The sequence below is a fragment of the Mastigoproctus giganteus genome, chromosome 8 (assembly GCF_048544385.1).
Source record: "Mastigoproctus giganteus isolate SK-2022 chromosome 8, ASM4854438v1, whole genome shotgun sequence".
NCBI classification, from domain to species: Eukaryota; Metazoa; Arthropoda; class Arachnida; order Uropygi; family Thelyphonidae; genus Mastigoproctus; species Mastigoproctus giganteus.
Window position 1 is genome coordinate 114012596 of NC_143582.1, and position 18978 is coordinate 114031573.

The 18978-nt window shown below is 39.1% G+C and overlaps 1 protein-coding gene across 1 annotated transcript in view; it reads right to left on the bottom strand.

Moving 5' to 3' along the window:
• The window catches only part of Epg5 (ectopic P-granules autophagy protein 5), a 1526775-nt gene that overhangs the window by 558633 nt on the left and 949164 nt on the right, over positions 1–18978 (bottom strand). The window contains exon 31 of the mRNA XM_090380318.1: positions 2145–2310. Within this exon, the coding sequence (XP_090236444.1) occupies positions 2145–2310 (166 nt within the window). The remainder of the gene's footprint in view (positions 1–2144; positions 2311–18978) is intronic.

The window sequence follows — 18978 nt, forward strand, 5'->3', positions numbered from 1 at the left end:
TGGCCCATTCTATTTCTCTGTACAACTGTTCATTGTACTCATTAGAGTCATTAGGCCTAGAACACACTCGTACTCTCATTTTTGCTTTCCCAGTGATTATGTCCCACCCAACTGACTTACCATGGCACTGTCCATCTATTTCTATTTCTATTTCATCTATTGCACTTCCTTAGATAAGAAGTGTTATAAGAGCGTGGTGGTACTGAAACTGAGGTGTTGCCATGTGTTTTGCCGAGAGCCATAGTTGTTACCTAAGAGTAACTTGCTAATATGAGACCCCTATTGTAATTCGAAAAATTTTTTGAAAAATTAATATGATTTTCCTGTTCAGCTGTATAAAATTATTCAAGATTGGGCATTTCAGGTGTTGAGTTGTGTAATCAGATCAAGAGTATTACTCCTTCTCGTTGCCTCTCGAACATGTTGCAGAAAACAACCATACAATAAATCCTAAAGAGTCTTGCTAGTTTGCGAGTGACCAAGCCACAAGTTCCAGTTTCATTGTGGGAATTTAAAATTCCCAGTAATAAGACATTCTGATTTACTAGCATACTCTATTTCTGTGTGCAGTTGTTTATTGCACTCCTCACAGTAATTAGGCCTATATCACTCTCCTAGCCTCACTTTTGCTTTCCCAGTGTTTATGTCACTTCGAACTGACTCAACATTGCACGGTCCATCCATGTCAAATGGATTCACTGCCTTAGATATTGTGTGTTTCTTAACAAACAGCATAATCCCTCAACTCTTCCAATCCTGTCTATTGTTTCTTTGCGCACTGTACTCCCCAAATTCCAAAACTGCATTCCTTATCTCTGTGTGACTCAATGTCTCTGCTATCCCAACATCATTATCCTTCAATGTTTTCACCAGCACCTCAAATGCATCAAATATATTTGATATACTCCTAGCTTTAGTATACATGCACCTGTTCATAGTCTCAATTAGCCTAACATGACCCATACATTTACTTGTTCCATGATGAATCCCAGCAGTCAAGATTTCAAATCAGGACTATAAAACTGGCTTTTTAATTTCACAACACACCAGGCACAGCAACTCAAGTTATACAATACATAAGAGTCTGCTGTTGCTCTGTTTGGGCCCCTGGGTAAAGGGGAGTTTGCCTTAACCTTCTATGTTTCTGGTGGCACAGTAAGGCAGCAGCACTGAAAATAAGAAAATAAATTAAACCAATGAATGGTCAAAGAAACGAGTAGTAATTGTCATAAATATTTAAAATTAAAGAAAAAGATTCTTTCCGTTTTCTGCGCTCACCTTTTAGCACTTTCAAGTATATAGAACAAGAACAACTTAAAAAGAAAAAAAAATATCACTGCCAGAGAAGAGAAAAAAATATCAGCGTTGCAAAAAAAAAAAAAAAAAAAAATTTAAGCAAAAGAACTGTTTGGCCATGGAAATGAATGGTAGCTGGAATTAGAAAATATTGTAAGCAATTTCATAAAAATATGAACAAATCTGTTTTGTATCAATGCTAAGCAACCTGAACTCCACATGTGGTTTCCAGTTAATCTGGTGCAACCTCGGAATGAGTGCCACCATTAAAAATTAAAAGCAATACTCCTCCCCTCAACCCTAAAAAAAAAATTTAAAACAAGAACATAACTTTCAATGAAGATACAATGTTTTATTATTTTTCAATTTGTGGAAAACAAATTAATAGCATGCATTTCAAAGTAGTAATAAGCAAACCGATGCCCTGCTACTATGCATGGCCTTAGAGGCAAAATACTGTGGTACTACCAAATGGAAAAATAATAAATCGAAGGTATTGTTAAAAATAAAATAAAAAAAAACTATCAGAAAGAATAACAAAATACAAAAAAAATATTACTTGGAAAATTAGGAATAAGCAAAAGTACCAGACCTTTATAGTACAGAATGCTATAAGGTGTCCAATTCGGTTTCTAAAATGTAAATTTACTTTATGTAACCAGCCATTCATCCATGAATATCTACCAGCAAAAAATTTCATTTCCCCCCCTACAATTCTATATAAAGATCAATCTGCATTAATTAGGTAAATGCAAAAGATATTGAACCATGTGAAAAAATCCATTAAGAAGCATTTTTGTGAGTATCTCACAATATATTTAAATCATTGAAATCTAATCCTTACTTACCATTCCTAAGGTATCTAAACATGATTCTAAGAAGTTTTTAATTGGCAAATAAACTTCCCTTGAAGCTAGGATTTTATCAGCCACTATTACAGTATGGTAAAACCATGATATTCCAAATTTTTTTAGGTTTTCATATTTAGGTTTCTTGTTGTAATTCACAATCATCCTAATGAAAAATAAAAGCAGAAAAAAATATATATACATACACACATATATAAACATATATAAAATATTTATTCAATTTTTTACCAACCAAGCAGAATAGAACAACTCTCATTTAGTAAAAAAATAAAGTTTTTGTTGTCAGAGATTCATAATCTTAAATTCATAATCTTTATTCTTAATCTTAAATTATTAATCTTTAATAATTATAAGATTAATTCTTAATCTTTAATCTTAAATTCATTCTAAAATTCATATTCATAATCTTAAACTGATTAATCTTAAATATGACTATTCATAATCTTAACTTGAATAAACACCTTTGTGACTTATATGATGCAAGAAAGCAAGCTTATATAGCATCAAAGGAGAAGAAGAAAAAAAAAAAAAAAAACCATCCCATTTCACCCATCCATTCACTCCAAATGTTTCTCTAGTTCTGCTTTGAATTAATTTAACCTGTCAACATCTACAACAATGAACGCAAGTTTGTTCCAGCAATCAACAACTCACTAGCTAAAGGCAAATTTCTGCACATCTATTATACAACTGTCTTTCCTCAATTTGAATTTATGTCCCCTCAGGTGACTAATCTGGAGAGGAAGAAGAATCCTATCAGCATAGAGCTCGCTCAAACCATTCAAGGCCATTCACTAATCTCACTGCACATCTCTGTACTTGTTCCAGCAGCTCTACATCTTTCCTAAAATGAGGTCTCCAGAGCTGTATACAGTACTCAAGGTGTGGCCTCATACAGGGGGAAGCTAGAAAAATTCCTCTACATCATTGACAAGACATAAGAGCTTGAAGGACAGGGTGGATGTCCCCGAAAGATTTAAAACGAGTGGTCCATCAAGCTATCAGCTGCCCACATCAATGCCAGAGCTTGCACTTGAACATCACACAAAACAGCTGCAACCACCAAGGCAGAATGTGGTGGTGCCAAAGGAACTAGTTGTTGTCAGTGGCACTATTCTCAGGTAAACGGAGAACATATTGTGCAAAAAGGATAGGTGGAACAAGACCAGAGTGTGTCTGCCAGGGGCAAAGGTTGATGACGCTGTAGAGCAGACATCATCTTTTAAAGGCGCAAAGGGTGATGTTGTACAAGTTGGCACTAATGATATTAAGACTGGCGGAATTACTTAACAAGTACAGGTCAATGTTGAAAAAAAGCTGTGAGTCAGGGTTGAATTTGAAAGTGTCTGCAATTCTGCCAAGACACGATAGAAGGAAGTATATGTTGAGAGTCTTATTGACTAATTCAGCCCTGGAGAGATTGTGCAAGGCTCAAGGGGTAGAATTTTTCTCAGCCTGGTCTGTGCTTGTTAACAGCTATTCCTCAGATTGGGTTGATGTAAGAAGTGGGGTTCCCCAAGGATCAGTATTAGGACCACTGTTGTTTTTAATTTTCATAAACGACATCGATGAAGGGATAAAGGGCAGTTGATGTTAAAATTGGTAGAGTAGTTAATGATCACTGTCAAGCTGAGCTTCTTCAGAGAGACCTAGATAGACTTCAGGAATGGTCAGAAAACTGGCAGCTGTGCTTTAATCCAACAAAGAGTAAGGTATTACACCTGGGAAACAGTAATCCCAAAATAACTTATTCACTTGGTGATGTTCAACTAAACCCAGTACTGGAGGAAAGGGACTTGGGTGTTACGATACGGTCAGACATGAAATTCTCTGAGCATTGTAAACAGGTTGCAAGGAAGGCCCATGGTGTCCTATCGATGATCTATTGAACTTTTGCAAGTAGAGATAGGGACGTGATAATCCCATTATATAAGGCTTTTGTTAGACCTCACTTAGAATACTGTGTTCAAGTATGGAGACCGCACCTAAAAAAAGACATCGAGCTCCTTGAAAGGGTGCAAAGACAGGTAACTCGCCTGGTGAGATCGGCAAAAGGGCTTCCTTATGAAGAAAGACTTTGAATATGTGGGTTGCAGAGTTTGGAAACTAGACAACTTAGAGGAGATTTGATTGAGGTGTCTAAGGCTCTGGAAGGCATCAGTAAAATGAATGAGGATGAAATTTTCAAGATTATAAATGATGCTAGAACTAGGGGACATAAATTCAAGTTAAGGGGGGAAATGTTTAGATTGGACTGCAGGAAGTTTTATTTTAGCCACCGAGTTATAAATTACTGGAATAAGCTGCCTATATGGGTGGTAGAGGCTGACAGTTTGTGGAAATTGAAAGGTCATCTGGATAGTACCTTCGGGTCAGGGAAGCGCATAAGATGATAGGTTTAATTTCCTTTTCTTTTATTAATTATTATTATTATTATTTTTTTTATATCATTGTTTTATTCGGGTTTCGAGTTTTTTTTTTTTTTTTTTTTTTTTTGGCTGGTGCACCATAAGCCATAGGCTTTCTTGTACCATGCGGCCATTACTAATACTAATACTAACAGGAGACACTGCTTCTACAGGGATGGGATATGCTTAAATAGAAAGAGTGCAAGAATATTTTCTGATGCTATCGAATCAGAGTTAAGTGGGTCGGAAAACTGCAACTTGGGGGGGATACACGGACTAATAGATTAACAGTAGCCGCTGTCAAAGGTGATTCTTGAAATGGAATTGAGCAGCAGCCTGGAAAGCATGCCAATGGGGATTTCTAGGACAGCTAGGAGTCATAGTGAAACAAGTAAATACATGAGATGTGTTAAGATAACTAAGAGTAAAAACAGGTGTATGTACACCAATGCTAGGAGTATAGTTAATAAATTTGATGAGCTTGAAGTGTTAGTCAAGACATCAAAGGCAAATACTGTTGGGATATCAGAGGCATCACACAGACATAAGCAGTGCAGAATTGGAATTTGGGGAGTACAATGTGTACAGAAAGGATAGACAGGACAGGAAGGGAGGAAGGGTTATGCTGTTAGTTAGGAAACACACAAAATCTAAGTAAGTGCATCCGATCAAATGTTGGTGGACAATGCAATGTTGAGTCTGTTTTGTGTGACAAACAATGGGAAAAGAAAAATGAGAGCAGGTGTGTGTTATAAACCTAATGAATCTGATGAGTATAATGAGCAATTGTGCAGAGAAATAAGAGTGGCCTAGTAAACCAAAGTGTCTTATAATATGGCTTTTAATTTTCCAGATTGACTGGAATTTGTGGGTTGGTCACTCACACACTAGCAAGGCTTTATTGGATAATTTTTTTCTACAGCAGCATGTTAAGGAGGCAACTAGAGGGAGTAATATTCTTGATCGGATTATCAGTAGTGATTCTTCATGCATTAAGAATCTGCAGATAAGGGAACCACTAGGTAGCAGCGATTACAATGTGCTGATGTGGGATTTATTCAAAGAGGTAACTACATCAGGGGTAAAGGGAAGGGTTTTTGCTTTTGTAAAGGTGACTATGGTGGTCTGAGTCAGTATATAAATTCTATATGGTGTGTCCAACTGATGATGTTACCAACAGCAAATTCAAAATGGGAAGCATTCAAAGAAATAATCTTGGGAGCTACTAGGCTTTTCATACCAACTAAGAAATACTGTTCAAGATTTTGGCCTAAATGGATGTCAGATGAACTAATTAGACAGAGAAAAAATGCATGGGATACATATAAATTTACAGGTGACACTGAAGCCTATGATAGATATAAGCTGGTCTGTAACCAAGACACAACAGAGGTTAGGCAGGAAAAGGCAAATTACAAGAAATCTTTGGCAAAGGATCCAAAGAATTCTTTATTTTACAGCAAAGAGTTCTTTACTTCTGTAAACTCTAGAAGAAAGGGGATGAATCAGATTGGCCAACATGATACTGATGGTTCAAGATCATCAAAATCTGGGAACGAGGTTAGCCTGTGGACGAAGCTCCTTGAAGCTCTTGGAACAGAGAAGTTTTTCCTGATTTATTTGCTTAAATTGTCATATTAACTTAGTTTCTAGAGTAGCTTTATATTCCTAGTTACGATACTTAGTTTAAAGTTTAACTTAGACAGAGATTTTGTAGGTATTACTTAGTATCGGTAACGGTATCAAATCCACGTGTTACAAATTGAACGAGAGGTCTTTTTTTTTAACCAAATTTAGTCGATTTATTAACCAATTGTTATATCAAATTATCTTCTATAAGTAGATTATAGACCTAGTCAGGATCCTTAGTTTATTCTAAATTGAGATAGCGAGATTTGGAAGCTAATCAATACTTACGAGTCCGTAGAAGTACCGTTCGAGAATTCCCGCCATTTTTACACGATAGCATAAGCTTAGTGTAGTATAGTGCATAATATAATATTGTCAATTAATCAGTAAATCTATTAATCTTGATAAACTTTATTGTCGATTAAATTGTATTTTTAACTCTATATATATATAACGACTTAAACGTAACAAATAATTAATACATAACTATAGTGGTACACGTGATACGGAAGTTGTATAAAGGGAACTCGTAGAAAACACTAGATACCGAAAAAATAAATATAGCGTTATAACTGTTTTGGGATATAACTTAAGGATTTAATTTTTGTTTTGAAATTTTAATGAATTAAATCGGAATCATGACTCTGACCAGAGCAGCAAAGCAAAAGGCTCAAGCTAATGGGAGTGCTGTGGTTCAGGGGAGAACTGAGGGGGGCAGTTGCCCTCTGAATCACAGTCTTTTAAAATGCACTGTTTGCTTGATGTTTGCGGAGCAGTCGGGTACGGGACATGATACTGCCAAGGGGGATGTCTTTGTGTGTGCACGATGTAAGGAGTGCAAGGAAATCAGGCGACAACTCAGCGTTGTTATGGGCCTTTATGAGAGCTTGAAGGACAGGGTGGATGCCCTCGAAGGAAATAAATTGAGGGGCCCATCAAGCTCTCAGCTGCCCACATCAACGCCAGAGCTTGCACTTGGTCATCAGGCAACACAGAGGCAGCCCCCTAGGCAGAATGCGCTGGTCCCACAGGAACTAGTAGTTGTTGGTGACTCTATTGTCAGGGAAACGGGGAACATGCTTTGTAAAAAGGATAGGTGGAATAGGACCAGGGTATGTCTGCCAGGGGCAAAGGTTGATGACGTTGTAGAGCGGATATCATCTTTTAAGGGCACAAAAGGTGATATAGTTGTACACGTTGGCACTAATGATATTAAGAGTAGGAGACCGGCAGAATTACTTAGCAAGTACAGGTCACTGTTGAAAAAAGCCGTGAATTAGGGTTGAATTTGAAAGTGTCTGCAATTCTGCCCAGACACGATAGGAGGGAGTATATGATGAGAGCCTTGTCGATCAATTCGGCCCTGGAGGGATTGTGCAAGGCTCAAGGGGTAGAATTTTTTTCAGCCTGGACTGTACTTGTTAACAGGAGAGATTGCTTCTACAGGGATGGGATACACTTAAATAGAAAGGGTGCAAGAATTTTTGCTGATGCTGTCGAGGCAGTGTTAGGTGGGTCGGAAAACTGCAAGTTGGGGGGGATACAAGGACTAATAGATTAACAGTAGCCACTGGCAGAGGTGGAAGTGATTCTTGCACTGCTTCTATTGAAATGAGCAGAAGCCTGAAAAACAAGATGCAGGATATTTCAGAGACTGCTGGGAGTCATTGCGGTACAAGTAAACACATGGGTTGTGTTAGGGTAGCTAAGAATAGAAACAGGTGCATGTATACCTGCGTGTACACCAATGCTAGGAGTTTGGTAAATAAATTTGATGAATTTGAGGTATTGCTCAAAACATCAAAGTCAGATATTGTTGGGATATCAGACACGTGGTGTCACACAGATATAAGTAATGCGGAACTGGAATTTGGGGAATACAATGTGTATAGAAAGGATAGACAGGACAGGAGGGGAGGAGGGGTTATGCTATTAGTTAAGAAACACAAAGTCCAAGGAAATGAAGCCAGTCGACATCGAGTCAGTTTGGTGTGACATAAGCATAGGGAAATCAAAATTGAGAGTAGGAGTGTGCTATAGGCCCAATGACTCTGATGAGTATAATAAGATATTGTACAGGGAAATAGAGTGGGCCAGTAAATCAGAGAGTCTTATAATGGGGGATTTTAATTTCCCAGATATTGACTGGAATTTGTGGGTTGGTCACTCGCACACTAGCAAGTTCAACTGTTGTTTCTGTTCGAGGGAAATTAATGGAGGCACTGGTTAAAGAACCATTGCAGGATCATCTAGACAAGACTTCAGCCATAGCTCGTACACAGCATGGGTTTGTTAAGGGAAAGTCTTGTCTGACCAATTTGATTGGATACTATGATGTAGTCACAAAGGAACTGGATGGAAAGAATAATTTTGATATCATATATTTAGATCTTAGAAAGGCTTTTGATATTGTTGCACATGGAAGACTGCTGCACAAATTAGAGCAGTGTGGCATTGGAGGAAAATTGCTGCTATAGATAAAGGGATGATGGTTAAGTGGGAGAAGACAGAGAGTGGTAATCAATGGACACTGCTCTTCGTGGACTAATGTTATTAGTGGAGTTCCCCAGGGTTCAGTTTTGGATCCACTGTTGTTTTCTGTATTCAATAATGATATTGATGATGGTATACATCAGGCTTAATGTCCAAGTTTGCAGATGATACGAAGGTCGGCAGGGTTGTTAATGACACTAATGACAGTACGCTGCAGCAACAGGATCTAGAAAAGTAGAGTAGACGGGCTGAGAGGTGGCAACTGAAGTTTAACATTGACAAATGTAAAGTACAGCATATGGGAAGCAGTAACCTAAGAGTAACATATCAACTGTGTGGTACTACACTGACAGAGGTAAACAGTGAAAAGAACCTGGGGGTACTTGTTCAAGCAGATATGAAGTTTTCTGAGCAGTTCAGACGGTCTGCAAGAGTAGCTCATGGTGTCTTGTCAATGACATACAGGAATTTTTCTAGCAGGGATAAGGAGGTGATTATCCCCTTGTATAAGGCGATGGTCAGGCCACACCTTGAGTACTGTATACAGGTCTGGAGGCCTCATTTTAAGAAGGATGTAGAGCTGTTGGAACGAGTACAGAGAAGGGCAACATGGAACGAGTACAGAGAAGGGCAACAAGATTAGCGAATGGAACAAAGGGTTGCTCTTATGAAGAAAGGCTTAAGTTTTGCAAATTACAGTGTCTGAAGACCAGGCACCTGCAAGGTGATCTGATTGAGGTGTATAAAGCGTTGAATGGTTTCAGCATGCTCAATGCTGATGGGATTCTTCCTCTTTCTCAGTATAATCGCCTGAGAGAGCATAAATTAAAATTGAGGAAAGACAGTTGTAGGATGGATGTGGGGACGTTTGCCTTTAGCCTGCGGGTGGTTGATTGCTGGAACAAACTTCCATCTGTCGTTGTAGAAGTGGATAGCTTAAACAGATTCAAATCAGATCTAGAGATACATTTGGAGCGGGTGGATGAAAGAAATGAGAAGGGGGTGTGGGTTTTTTTTTTTTTGGCTGATGCTATATAAGCTTGCTTTCTTGCATCATGTGCTAATTATAAAGACACCATGAGCTTCTGTTGCAGGCTGTCTGCACTGCTCAGAAAACTTCATATCTGCCTGCACAATTATCCCCAAGTCTTCTTTCTCTACTACCCTGAACATAGTACCACATAGTTGATACGTTACTCTTGGATTACTACTACCCGTAGGCAGTGCTTTTCATTTGTCAATGTTAAACCTCAATGTTAATGTGTACATTTCCCTAAACTCAAGGAAGTGGAAGGTGAAAAAGACCTGGATAGAATTGTGCAGTCAAATATGAAGTTCACTGAGCAGTACAGACGAGCTGCCACGGCAGGTCATGGAGTCTTGCCAGTGATATATAGGAATTTTGCTAGCAGGAACAGGGAGGTGATTATCCCGTTGTACAAGGCAATGGTCAGGCCACACCAGTGTACTGTTTGCAGGTCTGAAGGCCTCATTTTATGAAGGATGTAGGGTTACTAGAATGAGTACAAAGAAGGGCAACATGACTGGTGGGGGGAAGAAAGGGGTGCTCTTAGAGAGACTTTGCCTCATTCCTTATTAGGTATTGAGAGAAATTCATATTACTTAGTTAGAGTGAGAGGTTTTCATGTTCCATGGGATACACACTTTGTCTAGCTACAATGGGAATATTCTCTCTATTCTTTCAACTGGCACTAAATACCCAATAGTTATGCGACACAGGCTTCATGTTGAAGCCTGTGTCAATATTGATACAGGCTTCAATGTTGTTACAATATAGATAACTGAATATTAGTATGGATAGGTTATAAATCCAGGGAAAGTAAACATTCTCTGGCTAACACGATGCAAGAAAGCAAGCTCATGCAGCATCAGCCAGAAAAAAATATAAAAAACCCTCCCAATTTTACCCCTCCAATCGTTCCAAAGCTGGTCCAGCTCAGCCTTAAATTTATTTAGGCTACCAACTTCCACAACAAAAGATGGAAGTCTGTTCCAACAATTAACTACCCGCTGTCTAAAGGCAGATTTCCGCACATCTATTCTACAACTGTCTTTCCTCAATTTCAATCTGTGCCCCCTTAGATCCTTAATCTTAGTAAGAGCAAGAATTCCATTAGCATTCAGTTTGCTGATCCCATTCAAGGCCATATACACATCAATCAGATCACCTTACAGGTGTCTACTTTTTCAGGCCCTGCAATTTGCAGAACTTAAGCCTTTTTCTTTGTACCTTCAAGATCTAGAAATGAATTAATTAATGTGTAAAGGGAAAGGAATGCAAGAGTCGTAGCTTCTCACAATACATAGGGGATTTTATGGCCGGGGTAACAGAACAGAAGTCATGGGCAAGAAGGGAAGCCAGCATGAGAAAAAGAGAGTAGGTGGGCATTTTTATTAATGTAGTAGTACCACTAGCATTTGATGCAAGAAAGCAAGTGTATGAGCTTATGCAGCATCAGCCAAAAAAAAAAAAAATCACACCATTCCCTCCAAATGCCTGTCCAGTTCCTCCTTAAATTTATTCAACCTATCAACTTCCACAACGACAGATGGAAGTTTGTTCCAGCAATTAACCACCCGCTGGCTAAAGGCAAATTTCCGCACATCTAATCTACATCTGTCTTTTCTTAATTTGAATTTATGCCCCCTCAGGTTCGTAATCTGAACAAGTGGAAGGATCCCATCAGAATTCAGCGTGCTCAACCCATTCAAGGCCTTATACACCTCAATCAGATCACCGCGCAGGTGCCTAGTCTCCAGCCACTGCAATTTGCAGAACTTAAGTCTCTCTTGGTAAGAGGATCCCTTCATTCCCCTCACCAATCTTGTTGCCCTTCTCTGTACACGCTCAAGTAAATCTACATCCTTCCTAAAATGAGGCCTCCAGACCTGTACGCAGTACTCAAGGCATGGCCTGACCATTGCCTTATACAGAGGGATAATCACCTCCTTTTCCCTGCTAGCAAAATTCCTATATATCATTGACAAAACCCCATGACCTGCCCTGGCAGCCTGTCTGCATTGCTCAGAAAACTTCATATCTGACTGCACAATTACTCCCAGGTCTTTTTCATTTTCTACCACCTTAAGTGTCTCTGACACCAGGACGCTAAGTAAAACACGCAGAGACAAGGGGACCCATGTGGGGGTACGAGTCATCCCTGGACTGTCTTGGACAGGAAACGTGTGACTTCTATTGGCCAATGAGAAAATTTGGCTCTAGAAGACAAAGGAGGGCACGAATATAAAAGGGCCCAAATGCAGAACATGAAAATGATCTTTCAGCATCCATCGTTCTTATGGATGCTGAAAGATCACCATCTTAGTTTTTGTTGCTGTAGGTTCAACGTTGTATAATGGATCCCTACAGTCATCAATGCTGGTCACCGCCACTGCCGAAATCACCACTGGCTTCTCGCTCAAGCCTTTTCAGTAGCTGCCTTCACCATCCAGTCTGGCTGAAGAGATAGAATTGGGATGGCTAGAGATGACCACAGTCCACTCCACTATAGAAGGAAGCCATGTAACCAGCTCCAGGTCAAACCAACTTAACCTGGTAAGCACACTATCCTTACGTATAAATGAACGTGTGTGAAACAGCCAAATATACTTTAAACCCAGTGCTTCCTTTCTTATTCTCTTTATATGTGGAAACTAGAATTAAGTCAATAACGTGTATCATAGTTTAAGTCCTAGTATTTTTTAGAGGATGTTAGAAGTAAGGGACAGAATTTGTTTAGAAAGTTAAAATGTACAATCGCATGAAATCGCAAGACCATTGAATGTTGTAATGCTATGTCCTACTGTTAGCATATCGTTGCATTTAGAATTGATACACACTTTACTCGTACTATTATTGTGAGAAAGTAGACGGTATACATGGCCTTTTTGCTTATAATAAATGTTGTTAAGTGTTATTCTCATGTCACATTCTCTCTGTCAGCATCTTAAACTATGCCAGGGTAAACAAATAAAGAAAATGTATTTTGCAGGATGGAAAGATGCTAAGCGATGTTTCCATTAAAAACACAATGCGATCTGCAGCTGTAGAGATCTGGGGTCCTTAAAACCCCTGATTTCCGAGGGTTCAGATTATTGTCCTAACTGATTGCATAATAGATGCAGCAGACGTACCCTGAAGAGAGGGGGAGGGGTTAACATTCATATGCCTCTACTAATACCAAATCACATTTTTGCCACTCAACACCATTCCTCTTCTTCAACCAATGGACCAGCAAATGATAGCAAACTTCAAGAAAATCCAAGCCAAGAAATTGTTTGCAAGTTGCTGTTTTGCAGCGACCTCTGGTGAAAATGCTGTCACCCTGAATAATTTTTGGAGGTCAAAGTTCAACATCCTGGACATACCGTGTCCAGGATGTTGAACTTTGTCCAGGATGTTGAACCGTTCAACATACCGTGTGGTACTACACTCAGGGAATGAAAAAGAATGGGGGCCAATTTTGCAGTCAGATATGAAGTTCTCTCAGCAGTGCAGATGGCCTGTCAGAGCAGATCATGGAATTTTGTCAATGATATATAAGAATTTTGCTAGCAGAGACAAGGAGGTGATTATCCCTTTGTATAAGGCAATGGTCAGGCCACACCTTGAGTACTGCACACAGGTCTGGAGGCCTCATTTTACGAAGGATGTAGAGCAGAACGGGTGTTAGGAAGAAAGGCTTAAGTTCTGCAAGTTGCAGCATCTGGAGACTAGGCACCTGCAAGGTGATCTTATTGAGGTCTATAAGGCCTTGAATGGATTGAACAGGCTCAATGCTCATGGGATAGTTCTACTTGCTCAGACTAATAACCTGAGGGGGCATAGATTCAAATTGATGAAAGATATAGTTCTGCAAGTTGCAGCATCTGGAGACTATGCACCTGCAAGGTGATCTTATTGAGGTGTATAAGGCCTTGAATGGATTGAACAGGCTCAATGCTCATGGGATAGTTCTACTTGCTCAGACTAATAACCTGAGGGGGCATAGATTCAAATTGATGAAAGATAGTTGTGGTTTGCCTTTAGCCAGCGGGTAGTTGATTACTGGAACAGATTTCCATCTGTTGTTGTGGAAGTCAATAGCTTAAATAATAAATTTAAGGCTGAACTAGGCAAACTTTTGGAGTGATCGGATGGGAAGAGGTTTTTTTTTTTTTTTTTTTGGCTGATGCTGTAGAAGCTTGCTTTCTTGCATCATATGCCTCAACTAATGCTAATGCCAAACAAAATGGAATTAATTTTTTTAAAATCTTTTTTATGCTTAATACAAAAGTTGATTAAAGTGTTGTTTTTGAAATAATTCACTAAATTTCTGTCACAAGAAATTTCAAAAAGTTGCTCTTTTTTTTCAGAAGAAAGATATTCTGACAAATAATCTGAAGAAAATGATTTGTGATCTAGTTTTTTAATGTTGCACATAAAATACTGCTGTACAATCTGGAGCAGTGCAGCATTGGTGGTAAGTTGCTATTATAGATAAAGGATAACTGAGTGAAAAGACAGACAGTGGTAATCAATGGCCATTGCACCATGAGGTGGACTAACATTATCAGTGGTGTCCCCATGGGGTTGAGCCTGCACCAAGGGTTTCTCGGTGTTGAGCCCATTGTTGTTGTTTTCTATATTTATGAATGATATTAACAAAGGCATATCAGGCTTAATGTCCAAGTTTGCAGATAATAGAAAGGTTGGCAGGGTGGTTAATGACAGCATGCAACTAAAATAGGATCTAGAAAAGTTAGGCAAATGTGCTGAAAGATGGCAACTGAAGTTTACCAGTGACAAATTCAAAGTACTGCATATCAAAGAGAGCAGTAACCCTAGAATAAAATTCCAGCTGTGTGCTACCACACTCAGGTTAGTGGAAAAAGAGAAAGGTCTGAAGGTAATTTTGCAGATAAAAATTTCTCTAGTCAGTGCAGATGGGCTACCAGGTCAGCTGATTTGGTTCAGTCAATGATATTCAAGAATTTTGCTAGCAGGGATAAATTAATAATGATGATGATTTTTTTAAAATTTAATGGCATAAAAACCTCAAAGGTTATAATGCACCCGGAAGAATTTAAATTTACAAAAAAAAAAGAAAAAAAAAGATTTTGGTAACCGCTGAAAAGGTTGCCTCGTCAAAATTTTATTTATGTATATACATCAATAAGTAAAAGGCAATATCGGAGTAAAATTAAATTTCCTATTTTATGTACAGTACATCTATACATACTGATAGCATGTAAAAAATTAAAAACTATTGACACAGTCATTGTCAGATAAAATCTGACTGATTGAGTCAGATGGTTAAATGCAACAATATATGCACTTCAAAAAATTTGGACAGTCTATTAAAACATGCTTAATAGATTAAACAGTGTCACATTGCTTGCACACAGAAGGGTCATCAGCCCTCAGCAGAAAAGAATGTGTTCGGCCTATGTCCTATGTGGAGCTGAGCAAGAACAACAACTTCTTTACAATTCCTGTGCAGACTAGACAGCCACGGTTTTATTATATGCTTAATCTGATAGAGTTTGTTTGTTACCTGCCCAAGTAACGAGTCTTGCCACTGCAAATAAATCTTATTGTGGATTATTTGTCTGGGGCTGAAAGGCTAAGATTATTCATCCTGACTGCTGATTTGCAAATCGTTTCTTGTATTGCTGATATGGCTGGGGATCTAGCAGACGCAGAGATTGAATCTGCCTTCATAAGTGAGAGAGCATATTATCTGCTGAATCCGGGAGAGGGTTGGATGATTGATGTTTCTCATCACTGATAGAGCCTTTAGCTCTATCAGTATACATTCATTGAGCCTGTGCTCAATGAATTGGTATACATAATAACACAATGGTGTTGGCAGGATGTTATGTGATCCAAGGCTAATAACCCTATAGCATGCAGTTCTGTGGTGTATATGCTGCATTCAGGGAGAATCTGCTCAGATATCCTACAGTCAGAAAAGACATCTGCAGATCCTGCACATGATTCTTACTTCGAGCCGTCAAGGCACACAGACAGGAAGTCAGAGTGTACCGTTCGGTGTTGTGCACAGAGCTGAGGGTAGACAGCAGTCGATGAATCTAACTTCATCCAGTTTTTAAAGGAGAAGTCACATGCTGGAGTTAGAGCATGCCAGAGTGGAAGCAGCTGCTTTGGTGATTGTCTACCACTAAGTTAAGCTACCTTGTCTACAATTAAGTTAAGCTATTTGAGTAACTCTTGGACACAAATACCGGATCGTTGGTCGGTATTCCAACATGTGTTATAAAGATTTTCCCAGCGTGGTTCAAAAACGGATGTCCACGTAGGGTGGTCTGGCAGGGAGTTCAGCTTAAAGGCATACTGTAGAGACTATCATTTTCATCGAAGTAACAAAGATGGTTCATTTTCTTCGACATACAGACTTCAGACAGGTGACGTTCCTGATGAACCAGTAGCAATACCAATGGCCTGATGGACAATGGGGCTAAGCCAACAAAGTGCACTATTTCTGGCGGAAGAATATACCTGAGACCCAAAAATTAATTTTGAGCATACAACTGTACAGTACAAGATGGAGTAAACTGCATTGGTCTGCACTCAAAGGAATAGAAGAGAGAGTGTGGAGAATGTTCAGCCCTCTCATGCAATTTGTGCATAGCTAGCTGACAAATGTGTTGGAGGAAAGTCAGATTTTTGTCAAGTATGATTTCCCAAGAATAATTTTGTGTCCGCTACTACTGGAATGGTTCTTTATCCAAGTCGTAATTCAGGTTTGGGGTGAAGATTATGCTTGCGACAAAAATGTATGTGAATGGTCTCCTCTGATGAGAACTTGAAACCATTAGTCATAGCCCAAGAGTTAAGGCAGCAATGGCTTGTTGCAATTGTCTCTCAATCACCCTCATGTTGCATGATTGAGTAAATATGCTGAAGTCATCAACATAGTGTGCATTCTTTATCATTGGAGAAAGTTGTTCTGTAATGGAGTTTACTTTAAGGGCGAAAAAGTGTAACACTTTTCCTTACAGATCCTTAGAGTATCCCCCTCCTCTTGGCAAAAATGTTGCAAAGGGGTGGATCCTACTCAAACTTGGAAATTATGGCAGGAAAAGAAGTTTACAATAACAACAGGAAGGTGACCTCTTAGACCAAGGTTATATAGCTCTTTTAAAATACCAAATCTCCAAGTTGTGTTGTATGCTTTTCCATGTCAAAGAAGATGGACACCAAGTGTTCTCTTTTTAGGAAAGCTTAATTAGACCAGAAACATCAAATAGATGTTTCCAGTCTAATTAAGTGGTCCATAGTGGACCTGTTCCTTCAGAAGCTACACTGAAAGCAGGAGAGAAGGTCATTCGATTCTAAGTTAGATAAGAGACAAGTGCTGGCCATTCTTTCCAATATTTTGCACAAGCATCTTCAGCAATAGGAAGATAGTTTTTCGGAGATTTCGGATCCTTTCCTAGCTTCGCAAAATCAAGAATAGTTGCCTTGTGCCAGGTGTCCATTAACTGTTTTTCAAGGAATATTCTGTTGAACAGAAAGAGCAGAAGTTCCGCAGATTTTGGTGAAAAATGTTTGATCATTTCATAACATGTCATCTGGTCCAACAGCAGTAGCCTTCATAAGGGCTAGTGCTGTTTTCAGCTTGTAGATGGTTATTTGTTTTGTTATTTGGGTGTTTTTTTTTTTTTTTTTTGTTTTTTTTTAGGAGCATTAGCAACTGAGGCCATATTGCTCCGGGGATATGCAGTGGTCATTCCCTGACCTTTCTGCATACTCCGTATTTGGTGGTCACGGGCTCGAACCCCGGCCAAACAAGAAGCGTGTGCTACGCACTGCTGCTCCTGCCCACCTAGCTACGGCGGCACCCCTTGTGGATGGTAAATAGTCCATTATTTTGGTGGAAACTCTATTATGTTAAAGGAAGGACCAGAAACTCTGGGAAGTAAGATGATGTTACTGAGATGTTATAAAAAAGATTTCCCCAAGAGCATTTGCTATTGCAGTAGAATCATCAATATTACATCCATTATATTCCAGAACCGATGTGGTGTGTGCAGTACATTTTCCCTTCATTATCCGGATTTTTTCTCAGACCACATTAGCACTGGTCATCTGGGTAATAGAGGATATGAAACATATCCACGATTAGATTTTAATCTGACAGCAGTATAACGTACGTCCTTTGGTTTGCGCACGTTAAAAGGCTAGAAGGTTTACTGTGGTAGTATATCATCAGAGTATCCCGCACGTTTTGTTTTGAGCCTGTTGATAGTGAGGGCAGTCAATCAGAATATGTTTGACTGTTAAATTTTCTGAACAGTATGGACACTGAGGAGGATCTTTGCCTGTGAGTAGACGGATGTGGATCAGATATGTATGTCCGATTCGTGCCCGGGCAAGTACCACTTCTTCTCTTCACTCTGTTTTGGTGCTAAAGTGCCAATGCTTTGGATCATGTTTCAATTGGGAGAGTTTATTACTGGTTTGGGTGTGCCATAGCACTTTCCACTGCGCGAGACATACTGTTTGTATGATGTGACTGTAGTCAGAGGTTGGAACATAGATGGAAGTTAAATCAAAAGTTGATGGATTTTTAGCGTTGGATCAGCAAGTTAGTTCCCCTCTATCCTCAAATGTGATAGGAGCCAGTAAAAGGTCACTGATTTGATTTAACACAGGGTGAACCTTGAATGAGGAGTTTTGCATTGCTATAATTGAGCTGAGAGAGCCCACGTATACAATGTATTTTAAAGATAGGCAGAGAGTCCGGTTGTCTAAAGCTAATTTTATTGCATAAAGTTCTGCAGAGAAGCTGCTATACTTGGTTAGAAGGGCAGCCAAAATGATAGTAGAGGGAAATACTGCCGCTGCTCCAACGGCTGAATGTGATTTGGGGCCATCAGTATACATTGGCAAAAAATCAGCGTATTGCTGAATGTGGCTTGCATGGTGTTGTTTCACACTGAGCGTCGGTAGACATTCTTTCCCCACTTGTGAAGATAAGTATCAAAAGATAACTGAGGAGGAGGAGTCCAAAGCGGGTGTTGAAAACAGGAACATTTCAACTCTGCATTAATTCAATAAGGGCAGATAAAGCTTTTAGTATATTCAGCTTTTTGAGGTACGTAGTACGCACAAATTTAATGTGCTCAAAGAAATTTAACTTCCTGTCAAGGATTAATCCCAAGCATCTGACCTTGTCAGTCACTGAAATGGTAGAGTTTGATATCTGATATTGTTAGTTTGTTAGTTATTTGGTTTTTAGGAGTATTAGCAACTA